Source organism: Dipodomys ordii, unplaced genomic scaffold, assembly GCF_000151885.1.
Source record: "Dipodomys ordii isolate 6190 unplaced genomic scaffold, Dord_2.0 Scaffold100, whole genome shotgun sequence".
Classification (NCBI taxonomy): Eukaryota; Metazoa; Chordata; class Mammalia; order Rodentia; family Heteromyidae; genus Dipodomys; species Dipodomys ordii.
In genome coordinates, this window is record NW_012267316.1 from 574,989 (window position 1) to 595,795 (window position 20,807).

Consider the following 20,807-nt stretch of genomic DNA (forward strand, 5'->3'; position numbering starts at 1 on the left):
GCTCAAGGCTAGCACTCTGCCATTTGAGCCACAGTGCCACTTCTGGCTTTTTCTGCTTATGTGGTGCTGGGAATTGAACCCAGAGCTTCATGCATGCAAGGTAAGCACTCTACCACTGAGCCACTTTCCCAGCCCCTTGGTCCTTTTTTAAAAAAAGAGGAAGTGAATCATTCAAATGTTTGTTATTTATTTATTATGGTGAAAAAAAGACTAAAGGCAGATGGTTACTTTAAGAATCTTGATTTTTTTCTGACATTAAAAATTAGACTTTTCTGCAATGGACTTATACCATTAAAAGCATATGACCAGTTCTATTTACTTCGCCTTTCCCTCAGTTCTGTAGATGATCTTTGTATTCTAACACTTCACCCATTTGGAACCTTGCCCCAGTTCAAGAAGTAAGAAAACACAGCTCTCTAGAGCCAGTATTGATTGCCAAAACCCACTTCTTAGTGTCCTGCACACACACACTGGAGAATTCCACAGACTGCCACATGGAAGGTATTTATACTCCCCTTGAGAGAATTCTAGCAAGCTATGTTGGTTGGCTTCTCTCAGTAGATTAAAGTGAAGAAAAGGGATGAAGCTACTTTCAGCAGGCTCTCTGAAAGTAAGGAAAACCACAGCCAGATAGGAAGAAGGAAAACTCAAAAGCAGACATAAGGCATTATTTAATATAGGAGCACACAGCTCCCCACCTTCCTGATGACATCGTATATTGCTAACAGTACCATAAATAAGGTTGGTACTTGTGAGTCACAGAGAAAAGGGTAAAGAAGATTCAGTATATTGTATCTAAGAATATTGAAAATGATGTGATATATATATATATATATATATATATATATATATATAAAACATTCTTAGAAAGGATTGCATCAAAGGCTTAAAACAAAATTTTAAATATTCAGTAAACTTTGGAGATAAATAGAACAATTGAATATTTAAAACAATAATTTATTCAAGTTTTTTTTCACATTTTGTTTGTGTTTTGGGTTTTGATGCTGGAGATCAAACTCAAAGCACATTTTTGAGTGGCCAAATTTGGCCTCAAACCCATATGATCTGTGATCTTTAGTGAAAATATGAACTGAAATGAAAGATGTTATTTTCCTTATTAATAAAGAATGTTATTTTAGTATCACCTTATTGCCTTAGAGCTGAGTTCTAATGTGAAAAAGAGTTGATATTGATCAAGATGTATAATATTTATAAACTGATTGGTGGATGGAAACTTCTTTGTACTGTGACTTAAAGATAATTATATTTTAAAAAAGAAAATGAGATCATTTTTAATCTAAATATTTGAATCAGATTTTGTAATTTAAAATTAAGTAATTGTTAGTAGAAACAAAGTAAGAAGTGTAGATGAGGTATGTAAGCTAGGATTTAAGAATTTTCTTTGTGAATGTTTTCTTGATTAATCATGTCAATCAACAGATATAGTAATATCTATGGGGTAGAAAACTTATATAACTTATGAATACAATATAAGTGTGGCTATGATGGATATACGCTTGTTGAGTTAGCTAGGGAACAAATAAGAGCAATGAAAATTATATTTGAGTACATAAACTTGTAAAGCAAAACTCACTGAAAGGGATGTGAAATTACACTTTTTTCCCCCAAAAAGTTGTTCTGATTATTGCATTTATCAAGGAAAAGTTAAGCTCTGTAAAGGCAAAGATCATGTCCATTATCTTTTTCATATCTATATAAATAAATCTAAATCTAAATATATAAATATAAAAGATGACTTCATAATGTTCCAGCTCCTTTTCTATCTGTCACATGAATTACAATGCCGTTGTTATTACATTTTTAATATGACTCTCCAAATTAAATGTTTTATTATTTTATTTTAATTAATTTGTAAGGACAGTTCTTTGAATAAAGATAATTTTAAAAGTGTTGAGTCCCGATGGCATACACGTGTAATCCTAACTACTCTGTACACCTGGATCTGAGAATCATGATTCAATGCTAGCCTGGCAAGAAAGTCTGTGAGATTCTTATCTCCCATAAACTATTACAAAAATCAGAGGTGGAGCTGTGGCTCAAGTGGTTGAGTGCTACCTTTGAGCAAAGAGAAGCTCAGGGACTCCTGAGTTCAAGCCCCAAGACCAGTACACACACACACACACACACACACACACACACACACACACACATGTGACTGAATAAAGCAAATATATTACAGCAATATCTGAAATTGGAAACTAAATTGACATTGTCTTTTCTTTCATCTTGAGTTTATAAATGGAGACAAGGTGAGATGTTTTGTTGTGGTGCTGGGGAACAAACTAGGACCTTGTACCCTGACATATTCCACTAAGCCACTGGGCAATAAAGAAATTACTTAGGATAACAATGAGTAAATGTGAGGAAGCAGGAGTTTAAGATAATAAGGTAGCTCTTGGAATTTACATGTAGGCAAAACAATTTTATATTTATTTTTTTATGGCAGTGGTAGGGTTTGAACTTGGGGCCTTGTACTTTGGTTAGGCAGGTATTCTAGTAAATGAGCTTCAGAATATTTTTTACAGGTTGGACATGCTGCATTCTAAATTTCTTTTTATGTAACAAGAGGAAGTAGCTTTAATTATCTGGAGGGCTAGTTTCCTGCATATTATATTCTAAGTGTAATTCCTTAAATAAAGGGTCCAGAGTACAAGGCATCAGTGGCTCATGCCTGTATTCCTAGTTACTCAGGAGGCTGAGATCTGAGGACTGAGGTTCAAAGCTAACCCAAGCAGGAAAGTCATGAGACTCTTATCTCCAATTAAACATCAAAAAGCCAGAAGTGGAACAGTGGGAGAGTACTAGCCTTAAGCAAAAAAAAAAAAAAGTGTCAGGGACACTTCCAAGCCTAGGAAGAACCCAAAACCAACCAAACAAACAAATAAAAGGATCCTGAATATGTAGTAGGCAAAAAATAGATTGCAAATTTACAGATACACAATGCTTTAGAAAAGCTACGTCCAACATAATAAAATACACAAGACAGTATGTTGGAAATGATCTGTACAACTTGGGGGGGTGGTTAAGGGAAGGAAAAGTAGGAGAAAAATGAAGGAAGGGGTAACAAGTTTGACAAAAAATGCACTTATTATCTTGCTTATGTAACTATAACCCATCTGTATATCATCTTGATGATAAACAATAAAGTGAAATATAAATAAAAATAAGTTCTGCATATAAATTACAAATATATACATATATATTAACAATGAAAACATTTCTTACATGCCTCAGCACAACCCACTAGTCAATGCCTTGTGGAGATTAACTCATTCAGGTCAGAGAGAAAAGTAAAGCTACAACCTTCTTACATTTCCTTTTTAGGATGTTCCAGGGTTTAACAAAGGTTTTGCCTAAAGCAGAGCTAGTCAGGTATGTTTGAACACTGACTAATACCTTAAGAGACATTCTCTAAACCTAAGGAATGTCTGATCAACTTAATGGGAAGGAAGCACTCATCAAGGTCTACTACCAAGGAAGGGAGTGTGATTTTTCTGACAGGTCAAAGGTTGGCCCTTTTTCCAAAAGTGAACTAGAAAAGAAAATACAAATTTATCATGGATTGTCTTTTGAACTGGACTCCTATAACCCTTATTACTCAGCTGGCTGAGATCTGAGGACCAAGTTTCAAACAAACAAATACAAAAAGTCTTATGAACCTGTTCAAAACTGAAGAATTCAGTAGACATATTAGGAAATTTGGGTAGTATAAATTAAAGAGATTATTTTAGTTTAAAAAAGATTTAAGAAGAGTTGTTTCTACTCAGCTCCTCAGTCCTAAATAAATCCTTAGTGTGGGAAGTGAGGGAGGCCTCATTGCATACCAGGGCATTTTCATAGTTCGTGCAGACCAGGAAACTCCATGCTACAAATGGACTAGGTGTGAGCCAAAGATAAAATGCTTGAAGAAAATTAATTTCATCCCACATGTCTCTCTCTCCCAAAACAAACAAACACCTAAACCAAAACTCAAGATTACAAAAAGATAGAATTTATCTCTTATCTTTTACTTTGTGTTGTTATTGTCATGCATATTATATTTGCATATATTATACAATCTACATTACAGTGTCATATTTTTTGCCTTTAACATTCAGATGCTTTTTATATAAGTTATGGAAAGAGAAATAAAAAAGCAAAAGATAAGATTTAAAAGCTGACATAAAGTCCTAATAGACTCTATACATTTCATAATCTGATAGAGAATTTTGCCTCATAGTTTGCAGCCTTCCACAACAGCATAAATAAATCACTTTTATAAGCTTTTATTAGTTGTCTTCTATGGTGTGTGTGAGTGTTCATGAGCATGTGTATTTGGGATTGTGTGTATGTGTGTGTGCTTGTGTGCACGTGCACATGTGTGTGCCAGTCCTGAGACTTGAATTTAGGGCCTGGGCACTGTACTGGACTTTTGTTCACTTGAGGATAGTTCTCTTCCACTTGACCACAGCTCTACTTCCAGCATTTTTGGTGCTTAATTGTAAATAAGAGACTCATGAGCTTTTCTGCCCAGATTGGCTTCAAATCATGACCAGATCTCAGTCGCCTGAGTAGCTAGGATTACACTAATGAGCTACCAGCACCTAGCTGGATGTTTTTGTTTGTTTGTTTTTAAACTGAAGGGTGGTATTCAATATAAATATGTAAAAAGTGAACTATGTAACTTGTGGGCAGGGACAGGAGGGGAAAACTGGGGGAAAGCAAAAGAACAAGTAACATTGTCCACAAAGAACCATACTCATTACTTGAGTTATGGAATGGGTAACACCTCTGTACAACAATTCAATAACAACAAAATTATATTTAAAAAACTAGAGGGAATGGCAAAATAAACTAGAAGTGAATGAATTACTGCAGCCAGTCACATGTAATACAGAGCAGGTGTACAAGTTTATGATGAAGACTGTTGGTTAACTCATCACTCTGGTGCCTATATCAGTCTCCATGGGATGCATCTTTTCCACTCACCCTTCACAACCTGGGCATGAACTACAAGATGCCTAGGGTTAAGTGTACATACAGAGACTGCAAAACAGACTCATACTCACTAGCCAGAACAGAATAGTCACTTAATGAGAAAAGAGAAGAGTCTAAATAATACCCCTCAAGCCTGGCTTCAGATTGTAATCACCGAAGGAGTTAAGCAAACAACAATAAACATTCATCTAGGCTCAGCCCTAGAGATTCAGATTTCATTGATATGAAATATAAAGAATATCAATATTTTCAAAGTTCATGACACAATTCTAATGCACAGCTCACATTGAGAACTGCTCTTCTAGTAGATGAAGGATATCTGTTAGTAAACTGATATGAGTGCAGTTTTCAAAATTAGCCAGTTGAGCTTATTGTTAGCCTATTTGGCTTCAGAATCCTTCAAGACTTTACTACAAGAACTTAGGGCACATATTTGCCTTTTCAGCCTTACCAGGTTCTTGGTCAAGCAATTTTTAGAGACTGAGATTGTACTGTGCCCTTGGTCACTAGGTTGTCAACCTAATCCCAACTCATTATGCCCTCTGGTTATGTATTTTCCTAACCTGCCTTGCTCCTTGTGACCAAGGCTTAACTGTCTTTAACCTAGTTCTTCTGGGAACATTGCCTGGCATCTGGATTCTCTTTCCATCACTTGATCCTCACACTCACTACTCTGTTTCTCTAGTAAGAACACCTGTTACCTGTGTCACCAGCCTGCTGACCTCCAGATCACCTGCACACCTTGGTCAAGTCTCTTTCTTGTCTCACACTTATCCAGGCTCAACTGGCCTCCATATCCATCGTAGGCCTGATGCAAACATAGATGTGGCTTAAAAATACCAAAAATCCAGGAAAGAATGTCTTTTTTACATACCAGCAAATGTATGTTAAATATGTCTCAGCTTATTCTATTTGTAGCTCTATTCATGTTAAGGATTACTTGAGAAAGCATGACAGACTGTTATCTGGATCCTTTGTTATCTGGATCCTCATTACTAAAGACAGTTAGACTTTGTAGCAGTGGCTGCTGTGTATTCGCTGATTTCAAAGAAAACCAATGATCCTGCCAACCTCAGTGGGTTAACTTCCAATTGACTTCAGTTACACTTGAGGTATCTTGATAGAATCTGTGGTATTCTGTTACATGATAAACTTTATTTTCTCCCTGAAATTTTATCAATGTGTTCCAAAGAGGGTGCTTTTTTGAAAAAGTGGTCTAAGTTTCACTCCCCAAATCTTGAAATAAAGAGCATGCCTCTCCCAGCTCAACTTGTTATTTGATTCTAACATACAATTAGTGGGTAAAAATAATATATTGATATTATATAAGATTAAGAAATATGGGCAATTTTAGATTAAATGATTTTTGTTTTTGGTTTTTACTCAAACTTGCAACCTTGATGCCTAGTTTATAGACTATTTGGCTATGGGGACTTTTCATGAACACCTGTTCTAGCTCTCATGATGTTGTAAGCCCTGGCATTTCCTATAGATGGTAAAGCCAGTGTGTGGGATTGATGCCACATCATTCCCAGCATGCACTCAGCACATGGCATGCAACCACACCTCACAAATACATGCAAGAATGAAGGTGCCTGCTGCCTAAAAGGCAAATCTAAATATCACTGGAGTTATGGTGATATAGCATGGGAGGCATTTTGATTTTGTGTGCCTGGGATGGATCTCTGTGGGCCAGTTGTTGTTTGATTGGTTAAAACAGTGTTATATAGTGTGTCCATGCACGCAGCTGTTGCTTGAATTGCAGTCCAGGAGTGGAAAGGCCACAAAAATGATTTTTGTGCCTTATTCCAGTGAAGAAAAAGTTCTTACTCCAAAGGACATTATTAATGATGAGATCCTTCTCGGATGGCCAAATTCCCCTGTGATTACTTTGTTAAGGTCAGACCTGGCTACTGATGAGAAAATATGAAATTGGTATTTCTTCAGTCAATTCAAGTTTACTCATAGCAATCTAAATGTTCTCATGAGGGCAGAAAATGTATTGGGTCTTCTCACATGTCCATTTGGTACCTTTAATATCCAACCAGTTAACAAAGGAAGGGTCTGATTTCTATCACAGCATATGTCCTGATGTTCCTGATGCCTTCGTGTGTTACCTTATTTAAAGGCAGACAGTTCGTCCCAGATTAGGAGCTTCCTATGTTTATATTTCACTCATCAGAAAAATAAATGAGATCATGGTATTTATTTTAGTTCTTGATTTCAGTTCTGAAAATAGGGACAGATTAAGGTAAAATTCCTTAGACTAGAATAAAGATAAATTTTTAAATAACCAGTAGTTTCTAGTGCTTTCTTTGATGTAACTTCAATGAACTAAAATGTGTCACTTTAAAAATGATACAGGTTGAATGATTGAAAGTTTTTTTTTATTATGTACTGATATGAAACTCTATAGACAAAGAACACTGCAAACTTTGTTCTTATGATAAAGAGGCACTGTCTTCTCTAGTCCAACCATAGTATCTTTTGAACCTAGCAAGTGAAGGCACTGTTAGTTATGGGTCAGTAAACTGTAGTTTGTAGGCTAAATCTGAAGTTGTACCTCTTTCTGTCTGGCCCACAAGATAAGAGTAGTTTCTATATTTTTAAATAGCTGAAAAAATATTTCGAGATATGGGAAAATTCCAACTCTATAATACATGTAGCTCATGGTATTGATACATGTGTAATGCACATAATAAAGTATTTTATTGGAACACAGCCAGGCTTGTTGGCTTATGTCTTTTCTATAGTTGCTTTCATGTCATAACAAAGCTAAGTAGCTGTGAGAAGAACCATATGGCTGTAAAGTTAAAAATATTTACTACCTGGCCCTTTATAGGAAGTTGGTCGAACTTAAGTTGGTCGAACTTAACGGCCGTAATCACCTATATCTACATTTATTTAGGGACTGAACCTGCTAAATGAACAATTCCTGCATCCCCCCGTGATTGGAAAATATCTTCTAGGACTTACTGGCTAGGACATAATAAAAAATATTTCCCAGAATGTATCCTTAGATGAGTTGGTCCAGAAAGCATGTTTTGACCCGGAGTTTCCCTGTTTGGGGGAACAGAATCTGAACAGCTCCCGAACCATTTCTAGCCTGACTCATGCCTGTTCCCAGGTGCCTCACATGACACACTGATGCTTTTGAGAATCAAAGAAAGCACTGAAAGGTAGCCTAAATGTTACATCAGTATCTTACACAGATAAATCTTTTTCTTTGTGCTGCTGAGATTCAAATCCAGGTCCTGTACATGTTAGGCCAGTGCTCTACCACTGAGCTACCTCACCAGACTGAAAGGAGCCTTAATGAAAAATTAATCACCCACCTGGACGTGTTTCTGCCACAACAGGGCCAGCAAGATCAGAAGGCTTCCCAACACCTGCCTGGTTGATAGCTCGGACACGGAAAACATAGCTGATGCCCTCCTTGAGGCCGTCCACCTGGAAGAATTAGGTGTTGAAACAATTGAGAGTTGTATGTTACTCAAGCAGATGTGTTCTTCCTCTGCAATAGCAATTAGTCATATAGCACCAAGGATATAGAACTTTTGCTATGAGTAGATTCTCTCTGTGACTAATTGGGTGGCTTTAAGCAAACTATTATCTCTCTGGAGCAGTTGTCAGTAGAAGAGGAATAGTCTATATACCTTAATGGCTTCCAACATCAGAAATAGACTAGGCATTTTTAAAATAAATTAGCTACCTTATTCTTTGGTTTCTTTGGTCAAAAAGGCAAAAACAAAGTGTTCACTTTGCCCTTTTGATCTTTTTGAGATATTCTAAGAATAATTTCAGATAAAATTCTTGGCAAGAGAGAATTAAAACCAATCTAAGACACCCAAACAAAACAAACATTGTCCCTGTAATATGACTATATTTTCCTAGACAAGATATTAACATACTTGAGAATTTAAGTCATTTGGTAAATAATCAAAGTGTATTAAAACTCTACATCCTTAAGTTTTTAATCCTCAAGATATTTTCTGTTGGGCTAGGGGTATACCTCAAATTGTAAAGCACTTGCCTAGCAAGCAAAGCCCTGGGTTCAATAACTAGTAACCACCAAAAATAAATTGTGAAGAAACTACTTCAACTTCATTTGTTGTCACAAACACACATATGAAAGGAATTTTGTTACACATACAGGGCATAATTCTTCCCCTAAGGCTGTGATAGAAATATATCCAAGATCTGAATTAAATCATACAGTGCTAGAATACCTTATTCAATTAATTAAGCTTTTTATGACCAAGCATTCAAACCAACTATGCAGTAAGCTGTTAGGTTTTTAACCTATTTGGTTATATTATATTGGTGACAATGTATATTTCTGTAGTAATGCCTTTCACTACAACAAATAGATTTTTTAAAATGAATTTCCATCTGTAAGTGAACTTGAACTTAGCCACAAGCTAAATGCTTAAGATTTTATATATTTCAGATTTTGTTTAGAAATAATACCAGTGAAATGCTGATTTCAAAAAGGGAACAGAAATATTTCCTTGTTGTGATAAGGATGAACTGATTATCAGGTGACTGACACACCTACACCTACCACACAGGTGATGTGTGGCTGTGAGTCAGATTTCCATAACACAGGAAGAAAATCTGCATTCTAGTGCCTAGTCACTGGCATGACTTCCTTTCTCCCATTGCCCAGAGGACAAAGGCCAATGGCTCAACAGTGCCACAAATACACACAGTCTATGGATATCTACTCTGCTTACCTTGGATTGCTTTCCTTCCTACACTTTCAAAAGGAACTGCTTTCCTTTGCCTCTCAATCTATGGCCCCCACCCTTCCAATTACTCCCTTCTCATCAGTTTGGCTCACCAGGCTATACTTGTCAATGTAAAAGGATTATGTGGGGCTGAATTCTTTCTTTGTGAACGCCGTGTGCAACTTTCTGAATGACTGCAGTGAAGTCATGCCTCACTTTATGGAGGTGATCTTCCGCAATACTTTCTGAGGTCCTTCAGTGGACCTGGGACCTTCAGGTACTCTGTCAACAACAGGGGACAACAATCTTTGGAGATTTCCCTATAGGCTTTAGTACAACAGCCTTTGGAGTCAGAGGCAGGCACTGGTTCAGTTCTAGGGGAATCCAGAGGGCAGTGACATGGTTCAAGGTGAAGCTCAGGTCAAGAGTCCAGGAAACCCATCCCACTGATGCTGAGCAAAGCAAGCATGAGGAAACATGTGAGCTGCGACCGGGTGTGTTAGGATGGAAAGGAAGCCACAGTTAAAGACATATGGATTCAACCTCTATAACAACAGCATCCTCAAGTAAAAGGCCACCTTCAGAAACAATTAGGGGTACAAATGAAAACAGGGTCATGTCTGAAGGACAGTAACAAGCAGGAACTTTTAAGACTATGAGGGAAACAAAGCAGGAAAGAAGGAAGGTGAAGGAGCTAGTGGATGTTTTCCAGACTTGAATAAGGAATTTAGGTGAAAAATCTCTGAATTGTTTCAAGCACCAAAAAAGTTCCACTACCAATGGAACCTTACCAGGAGCAAATACATTAAACAGACCAAACAGGGAAACTCTTTTCTTGCCAACTTTAATGTTAATATTAGTACAGCATTTTTCCTCCCCCCCCCAATATTGCTTGCTGGGCTTGCTTGCTTTGTGCTGCTCCACCATTTGAGCACAACTCCAGCTCATTTTTCCTTTTAAGAGGAGGAAAGCAAGCTCTAAATCTGAGCATCCTCCTACCTTCAGGTATTTGTTTTGAATGGCTGCTTTATTGAGTCCTCGCCATTGGTCGTCTTTGGCACTGGTTTCCTTCAAGTCTACAAAGTAACCAGTGACTGGAGTCCGCCCAGAGTAGACTGGAGGTTTCCACTGGAGAACCAGGGAGTTCTTCCTGACTTCACTGTATTTAAGACTATGCGGTGGTCCTAGAGAGAGACAGAAAAAGAAATAAGACAGAAAAACAGAGGGATACAGAGACAGAAAGATAGACAGGCAGAGACAGAGACAGATGACAGAAGCAGAAACAGAGAGATGTGAAAAGTCAACTAATTGAAGTCATGATGTAGATAAGAAAACAAATTTATAGCCACATTTAAGGATCTTAACATCTGCATCTGATGCTGGTGCTTTAAAAAAATCTAGCTTCTCATGAAAGGAAGTATGTTGGCATTATTTCTCATCCAGTTTTCACACCTGCTGTGTTTCAACTTACTAGGTCCTCTCATGTGGGGGTGGGAGGGCAGTTGGGCACATCAAGGTTCTTGGAACTGGATTAAAACTCCCCTCAGCCATTCTGAGGCACGTGTTCATCATCTTCCCTCAGTGGTTTAAACATATTTTTGAGTGAGAGTGTCACTGTCTAATAGTTTGAAGACAGAAACTCTATTTGTTGGCATATAAATATAGAGAGCAAGAATATAATTGATGAAATCATTCTTTCAAAGGAAAAAGAAGTAACTTCCACTTGGAGGGAAATTTTTTTTCCTACATCCCCAAAATGGGTTAAAAAATGTGAATGAACCCCTGCTTTCACTATATTTGATGTCAGTATAACTTGTAGAGGAGATGGGGAAAAACCAGTTGTTTAAGTATACAGGTGGATCTGATGCAACAATGAGAAGTACAAGTTGTCATGTCCAAAACGAGCTTTACAACGTCGGTGCGGGGGGGGGGGGGTGGGGGGGGGAGGGGGGGGGAGGGGGGGGGGAAGGAGAAGGATTGGAATGGGGGGGGGGGGGGAGGCTGGGAAGGGATGGGAAGGGTAAACAAGGAGGCTGCAATGCTTGGTAAGAAATGTACGCATTATCCTGCCCATGCAATTGTAACCCCTCTGTACAGTATGTTCACAAATAAAATAAAATAAAATTAAAAAAAATGTGAATGAAAGTTTACAGTTCATGAAAAACTTTTGCCAAAAAAAATATATATAGTGATCTCATGGGCTCTGAATTTGTGCTAAATACTACCAAGTGTTTTATATTCAGTGATGTCAATCATCCCTAGGAAAATTAATAAGAAGTTCCCAGGAGCCAAGTATGTTGATAGCTCTCAAAAGGGAGAATGTCAGGATGGGCCCTGTGTGTATTCTCTCTGAATTCTTGGGAGAGCCTAACTTATTATGTGATCACCTGTGTCTTTGTAGGACTATTAGTTGCTAATTCAGGTGGCGTTAGTTTTTTTCCCTCTTTTCAAGTAACAACTTTTAACTAAGCAATCAAAATCACCTGAAGTGACTCACAGCTGCCTAAAGCAACTACAAACACAGACTTGACTATTCTGCATTTTAAAATTTTGCAATTGATAGTTCAATATTTGTTTCACCATTAACCTTGACTTAACAATTTCATATATGCGTCATTCTCATCTTCTGATATCTTGTATTTAAATACGCTTAAATATTATTGCCAAAACTGACCCTGGTGTGGCATGTTCTGTTTGCCCAATGACCATGGTCTTGTGTCCTTAAAACTCAATGAGGCAACCAAACAGACAACATTGGCTCTATTTACAGAGGAGGAACTAGGCCCTTTGTACAGGAAAAGAAGATTTCACGTACAGTTCCTAGCTTGCTATTTATACTTGTGAGGCATTCCATGTGTCATTTAAGCTGAATTCAGTCTTTTCATTTGTACAATGCAATGGAGACAAAACATTGTTCCTTCTCTCTTCTATAAGACCTCTCTTAACACATGGCTGGCCCAAACCTACTCAGCAAATCAAGGATGAGTCTGAGAGGCTGGGTGGTCATTCATTTCTTCTCTTGAGCATTCACGTTTGCAACTTTCTTTGGTAACAACATCACTTCCTATTACAGTACTTTCTACAAATCTGTTCAGAAAGTCTAAGTCTTCAATCACTCTCATTTAACTTTATTCAGGAATTACAAAATTTGAAAGCATTCTTTTGTGCAATTGGCAGAAAGAATGTAAGAAACACTTACTGGCCCCTTTGTATTTATGAAGCTGAATGAACTCTTGAGTCCTCAGTTCTCTTGTAATTTATTGTTGGTGGTACTGGGGTTTGAAGTCATGGCCTTGCACTTGCCTAGCAAGTACAAGCACTTACTCTACCACTTGAACCACACCTATCTCTTGTTTTTATTCATGCTTTGCAGAGAAGCAATGCAAGTCCGTATTCTCTAAGTGAAGGTAACATAGTGGTTTTTCAAGTGTGTAGGGTTTCAAGTAGAGAAGGGGTAGCATGGGGATCAAGACTGTTGTCTACCCAGGATTTTGTAGAGTGGCCTAGGAAACTCATGTCTATGGTGGTACTATGGCAGTTGTTAGATAAGCTAAATATAAAACCAGGAGGAAGCACTTAGTCATCCTATAATGTGGAAAGAAGTTGGGTCTCAGAGTCAGTCCTATCAGGAGCAAAATAAAATCATTCGCTACAGACAGTGGAAATGCTGGTTTGAATCTTAACTGCTTAAAAAATTTGTATTCAAAATTTACATTTATTCAGTTTTACAACTCTGAAAGAGGTGTTAAGCCTAGGTAAGATTGTCTGCCTATTTTCAATTTTCTTCTTTGTCTCCCTAACAATTTCCATGATAACTTCAGGGCGGGGGAGAGAAAGAGAGACAGAGACAGAGAGACAGAGAGAGACACAGAGAGACAGAAACACAGAGAAAGGGGGGGAGGGTAATAAAAAAAGAGGGAGGGAAATGGAGAGAGGCCAGACTTACATGCTATGATGTATCTACCAAGGTAATATAATGAAAAGCTGGAAAGAGGGTAGAGGACAAATACCAGGGAGTAGTCACAGGCTAAGAGAGACTTGATTAAAAAAAAAAAGACTTCAGGGCAGTGGGAGAATGAATAACCATGATGTATGTTAAGACATTTTTAAAAATTGTGCAGTGGAACATGAATTGGATGCCTTTAATAGTCTTTAAGATGCAAAATCAAAGATTGGAACTCCCTTTAAAGACTCATTTGACAATCAAATTGTGTACTCCAGTCAATCCAACTCTAACAGATTCTGAGCAAAGGCGACTCTGGGAATTATTTGGAACACAATTTGTTAGTTTTATATTGCAATGTATATTTTAGTATTATCATACAAAAATTTAGGTAAGCATGATGGACCAAGGGAACTCAGTTGTCTTCAATATTATCTATTTAATACTTCAATTGAGTTAAGTTGTAGGCTCTGCTAGGAGAAAATCCAAGCACAATACTGAGACATGGTTTCCACAGTTTCTATGGGTTACCTGGAACAGCAATGGTCCATTCTTCACACTTGAAGCATTCACTGACTGCAGAGGGTGCCCCCAACCCTGCAATGTTCATGGCTGCCACTTGGAACTGATATACCGTGTTCTCCTTCAATTCGCTAATCTGCAACATTAACAAGATCACAGGTGATGAATGCTTCAGAACCATGCTTTCTAGTGGTTTAACATTTTATTGACTATGTCAAACATACTCTATGGTGTCCTTGTTTTACTCTGGTTATTTTACATTCTACTTATTCACTGCTTGCATAAGGTATAGTCTCCTCCCTAGAGTAAAGGTAAACCCATGACTTGCTTAGAGCCCAAAGAACATGGCAAAAGTATTGGAATGTCAGTTTGTCACTAAGCTACATCACATGGCAAAAGAAAAGGAATATTACAGATATAATTATGGTTTTTAATTAGTTGATAGGGGATTGATCAAAAGGAAGAGTTAAGAAAGAGGCTCAGTGGTACAATACTTGTCTAGGATGCATGAGGCCTTAGTTCAATCCTGAATGAGCTTTGACATAACCAGTGAACTCTTGAAATGGGGCCTGGGCCCTTCCTGAAGAAAAGCACTGTCCTGGTGGCCTTGCAGCCGAAAATGCCACTTGTTAACTATCCAGCCACTTGCATTTGAAGAACAGCAGGCCTACAGCTGCAAAGAACTGAATTTTGTCAGCAACCTGTGGGTGCTTGGAAGGGCCACGCCCACCTATGGATGAGAATGCAGCCAGTGAACACCACATGCCATCTGTGTCAGATCCCAGGAGAGGACCTAGCGAAGCCATTCCTTGCTTCCTTTCTTCTGGACACTGTGACTAGAAAAAGTGGGTTGCTTTAAACCACAACACTTGTGGTAATTTTTATGTATCTGTGAATAAATGGTCTGTGTATGAATGACGAATGAATTTACAATATTGAAATTTTTACACTGTTTCTGTTTTTCACTGTGTGACCTATTTTCTATATCTCTAGTGAAGATTGTGTTGTTGTGAGGCTACACTTTTTTAAGGAAAGTGAATTAAGTAAAAAATGGATATGTTTTACAGAAAAGCAAACACAAAAGAGAATTTGTAAACTGGTAGAAAATTTGTAAACTGGCCATAGTGCAAGAAGACGCAAGATGGGAAAGAGAAGAATAGTTAGTAGGCATGGAAAAGAGACTGAGGAAGTCACTCAAATGTTTGTACAAATGTGGAGAAATAAAGACAGAGAAATTTGGTTGCAACAATGTTTTACTTTTTAAAAATTTTTTTGGGGTCCGGTCATGGGGCCTGAACTCTGGGCCTGGGTACTGCCCCTCAGCTCTTCAGCTCAAGGCTAGCGCTCTACCCCTTGAGCCACAGCGCCACTTCCAGCTTTTTTCTTTTCTCTTATGTGGTGCTGAGGAATCGAACCCAGGGCCTCAGGCATGCAAGGCAAGTGCTCTACCACTGAGCCACCTTCCCAGCCCTCAACAATATTTTAGAAAATAAAAGAATTTTCTGAAGAAATCTTGAGAAGCTCAAAACCACAAATTAAAAATTGTCTCTTCCCACCAAATTTCTAGGCAATTTTTTTAAAAATACAAATATCTAGACAGATAATAACTTAACAGTAGCCCACCAAATATAAATAAGCATATTAAGAGCTGTCTAAAAAAAATGGACAATTATCCGCAAATGAGCAAACAGACTGAGTTGATATATCAATGAAATAAACCAGAAGATAATTCAATTACATCTTCAAAGCACAAGATAAAATAACTACCATTGTGGAAAGTTTTGCCCAGAAAAAAGTATTTTGTGGAGAACAAATAAAAATAAAGTTATTTTCAGATAAGCAAAAATGAACAGTTTGCCCTCTGAATACCCTCTGTAAAGGAAATTCTAGAATATTTATTTAGGGCAAAGGAAAACAACTTTAGATGAAGGTCAAAAGTGAAGAAATGAAAGCAAATAAAATGGGAAATATTTAGGTAAATCTAAACAAATATCCCTAAAAGAAAGTAGTTACAATTTTTTTTAAAAAAGGATATAAGACACACATCCAAGAGACTATAAATTGAGTAGAAAGTAAATAAAGTATTCTAAGGCCTTTATATTTCTGAAACAAGGAAAACAATGGAAGTAACCTAACAGATTTAAATCTGTTCAGCCACAGAAACAAACAAACCAACCCCCTATAATCTGAACCCTGTAATGTAGTATAGGTGGAAATGGAATGATTTTTATAAAAAACTATTCAGTAGTACCCAAGAAAGAACAGAAGGTAAAACATCTAACAGAAAAATATAAAGGACAAAATAAAATGATTGATTTAAAAGAAAAATCTGTAAAAACCAGCTGTATGCCGGTGCCTCATGCCTGTAGTCCTAGCTACTCATGAGGCCAAAATCTGAGGTTTGCAGTTTGAAGCCAGCTAAGGGAGGAAAGTCTGGTGAGACTCTTATCTCCAATTAATCACAGAAAAAGCAAAAGTGGTGCTATGGCGCTAGTGGTAGAGGCCTAGCCTTGAGCAAAAGAAGCTCAGAGACAGTGACCAGGTCTTGAGTTCAAGCCCCAAGATGAGCACAAAAAGAAAGAAAGAAAGAAAGAAAGAAGGAAGGAAGGAAGGAAGGAAGGAAGGAAGGAAGGAAAGAAGGAAGGAAGGGAGAGAGAGAGAAAGAAAGAAAGAAAGAAAGAAAGAAAGAAAGAAAGAAAGAAAGAAAGAAAGAAAGGAAAGGAAGGAAGGGAAGAAGGGAGGAAGGGAGGAAGGAAGGAAGGAAAGAAGGTAGGAAAGAAGGAAGGAAAGAAGGAAAATAGGGGGGAAACCTCACTTGAATTGGCATATTATAAAGAGGGTATCAGACCAGGCATTGTGGTATACACTGCTTTTCCTGTATAGGGAAGGCAGTAGCAGGAGAATCATAAGTAGTGAGATTCTGACTCTAAGTAAAAGAAAAGGAAAGGAAAATATAGAAATGGACAAAATAGGCTGGAAATATGGCTTAGTGGTAGAGTGTTTGCCTAGCATGCATGAAGCCTTGGGTTCGATTCCTTAGTATCACATATGGAAACAACAACAACAACAAAAAGCTGGAAGTGGTGCTATGGTTCAAGTGGTAGAGTGCTAGCCTTGAGCAAAAGAAGCCTGGGGACAGTGCCCAGACCCTGAGTTCAAGCCCCAGGACTGGCACACACACACACACACACACACACACACACACACACACACACACACACGGACAAAATACATAGGAAAAGGTGTCCAAATTCATTCAACACCTGGTGTGTCAAAACTGGGAACATGTGAAATGCCAGGTGTTATATGCAGAAAGGAATGGGAATTCTGCCCCCTTCAGGAAACTGTCTAGAAGAGTAGAAAATAAACCCTGTGACTCAGCACTTGTACTTTAGTAAATTCATACGGAAATTGTTGCTTATGTCTGTAACAGCAGACATCTACAAAAATGTTCAAAGCTACACAGTTTGATATAGGTTAAAAATGCCCATACAACAATCAGTAATGGAATGGATACAGTCATATAATGGAATACCATACAGTATTGAAAAAGAATGAGTTATAGCTACATATGCCAATGTGGGAGAATCTTAAAGATAATAACTTTGTGCAATGTGCTTCCAGTTTTGTGTGGTATTTCAAAATTTTCCAATGTTAAATTCAAAGACTGTAGCACTGAGGTGGGGAAAGCACTATTCTCTGCATTTGCCCTGCTCTAACTGCTCACAGAATGGAGTTCTATAAGTGTTGGGAGATAGTAACTTGAGCTTAATTCATGGTGCTCCAAAAAGGGGCCCTCAGCCATGATAACAGGGAGACCCCTTAGGTACTCTGAGGTGGACTAAGCAGTGGAGGTGTCCCTAAGTAGAGAGGTATACTCCCTTTAAGGCCATAAGAGATAGTGTTTCATTTTATTTTGTATTCTATTATAGGCTCTCTCTACATGAAATTCTACATGGGGATGCTGGGGCAGAATTCCCATTCTTCTGCATACTAACAAACACCCGGCATTTCACATGTTCCCAGTTTTGACACTCTGGGTGTTAAATGAATTTGGATACCTTTTCCTATGAATTTTGTCTATTTTTATATCTTTCTTTCCTTTCATTTTCTTTTTATTAGAGTCAGAATCGCACTACGCCTGATTCTTCTCTACTTCGCTTAGACTAGCCTCAAACTTGCTATGTACCCCAGGCTGGGCACTATTATAAAGAACATATATATCACAGATGGAGCCAAGTCAGGCTATGAAACCCGTGTGCTTTTCTCCATTGTATTGGACACTGAAAGTTAAAATTCAGAACATATATGTTTATTATATAATATAAAAATATAATCACATATCATATTTTAATATTATATATGATATAATATGTTGTATTATTATATATGTGAAAGTTAAAAATTCAGAGTCTCTGTAAAAGTCATACTCTTTAAGTTAGTGACATTGGTTACAGATATTTTTCAAGTTTTGAGGGAAATATTAGGAAAGGGTGGTCAAATGCATACACTTTCACATATATTCAATTTACCCAGTTCCATTTTCATATATATGTTTGTATGTATGTTTGTGAAAAAGTATGTATGAAAAGATGTGTGTGTGTATGAAAATGGAACCAGGTAAATTAAGAGAATGGGTGGGGTTGGAAGATATGGGGGGGAACAATAAAAGTAGTGACACTGATTAAGAATATACACACAAACTGGCATGTGACATGAGACTCCTTTGTACGCCTACTAAGGATAGTTTTTTGTTTTCAAATAAAAAAGACAAAGAGAAAGAACAAAAACTGTTAGTTTTCAGTTGGGTGCCAGTGATTCATACCTATAATCCTAGCTACTCAGTAAGCCGAGATCTGAGAGGATCATGGTTCAAACCAGCCTGGGCAGAAAAGTCCCCATGAGAATCTTACCTCCAATTAACCACTCAAAAATTGGAAGTGACAACTGTCTCAAATGGTAGAGCACTAGCCTTGAGCAAAAGAGCTTAGGATCAGCACTCAGGCACTGAGTGGCTCAATGACCAAAAAAGAAAGGGTTAATTTTCACCATAAGTATGCATTTTATGGTAAGTTTTATAAGATATGTTTATATATATGAATCAGAAAACATAAATCCTGTCTGGGTAGCAAAACCAGGTTACCAAAGCATCTGGTTCATCGTCATGACAATCCACACAGTGGAAACTGGCATGAAGCTATAAACCCTTCATAAGGTACTGATGCTGTGCACAAACGTATCCTCAGTCACAGGACATGCATACTGTAGAGTCCCCTGCTTACCTTGTATGCTGCATCACTGACAGCCTTGATGTTGGCTTCTCTCCATTTTCCTGGTATCCCATCCGTTACCTCACGATAGTTCACATAATAGCCAGTGATTTCAGCCCCACCAGTCTTAACTGGTTGCTTCCATCCAAGAACCATTGAGTCACGAAAACTTTCAAGACAAGTGATGTCGTAGGGTGGGGATGGTGCCGCTGTTTTAATAGGAATAGCTCATGAGTGAGGGAGAAATACATTTTCCCTTCTGTGCCCATTAAACCTGCTTAATTGTTGTCATGTTTGAGAGTGCTAGATCTTTTAATATAAAATGAAATTGAGTAGTGATTAGGCATCTAACTTGGTATATGTGTATGGTTTAAAAAAAAGTGTACTGCAATTATTATCCCAAAGATTTTTTTTTAATTCTTGCATACTGGGATGATATCCTTAAAAAATTATTCTTCCCCTAAGGAAAAAAAAATTAAACCATCCTAGGGATTGAATTTGCTAAGCAAGCACTCTACCACTTGAGTTCTATCTCTAGTTTTGTTGCATTTTAGTTTGTTTTTCAGACAGGATCTCATGGTTTTCGAAGGATAGCCTTGAATGGTGATCCCTATATCTCTACCTTCTAAGTACTTGTGCTACTTGACATTTTTACAATTTTTTTCTTGTTTTTTTTTGATAGAGTCTAACTTTTGTTTATTTGGTCGTAGGCTATAATGTGCCTAACTTTTGTTTTTTTGGTCTTAAGCTATAATGTATCTATTTCCACCTACTGACTTGCCAGAATTACAGGCATTTGCCAATATCCTGTATGTTTTTAAAGATTTTTTCTCCTGAGAACAATAAAATGTATATATAGACACCAATTTCTATTTCAATTTGCTTGTTTAGAATTTCCATGTTTCTAAATGGTTAGCACTTCAGAACTCAGCACACTTATTCTTGTTAGGTATTATGATTATATAGATTCTGCCTGTCATTAGAAAAAGTTCTTATTCTAGAGCATATCTAAATGTCACCTGTTAAAAATATTTTTAAACAAGGCACAATCTGCTACATAACTTTATCTTGATATATCCTTTTTGTGATGTTATTTTTACCATGATGTTAGGAATGAAAATACTCTGCAGCTGTCACTGTGTTTATTAGTGCCTAGCAAGAAGGTATTTGGAGAGTATTTTAAAATGTCTCCATGCTGTGGCTATGCTGAACAACTTTTCATTCAACTATTGCAATTCTGGTTTTCTATGATGAAGAAGAGGTAAAAATATAATGTATGAAAGGAAGGAAGGGAGGGAGGGAGGGAGGGAAGAAAGAAGGAAGGAAAGAAGGAAGGAAGGAAGG

General features: G+C 37.5%; 1 protein-coding gene across 1 annotated transcript in view; it reads right to left on the bottom strand.

The window, feature by feature from the left end:
• The window catches only part of Myom1 (myomesin 1), a 125,009-nt gene that overhangs the window by 37,100 nt on the left and 67,102 nt on the right, over positions 1–20,807 (bottom strand). Inside the window, exons 17-20 of the mRNA XM_013027158.1 lie at positions 19,476–19,672; positions 14,203–14,329; positions 10,728–10,912; positions 8,334–8,448 (exon numbers count right to left, since the gene is read on the bottom strand). Of these exons, the coding sequence (XP_012882612.1) occupies positions 8,334–8,448; positions 10,728–10,912; positions 14,203–14,329; positions 19,476–19,672 (624 nt within the window). The remainder of the gene's footprint in view (positions 1–8,333; positions 8,449–10,727; positions 10,913–14,202; positions 14,330–19,475; positions 19,673–20,807) is intronic.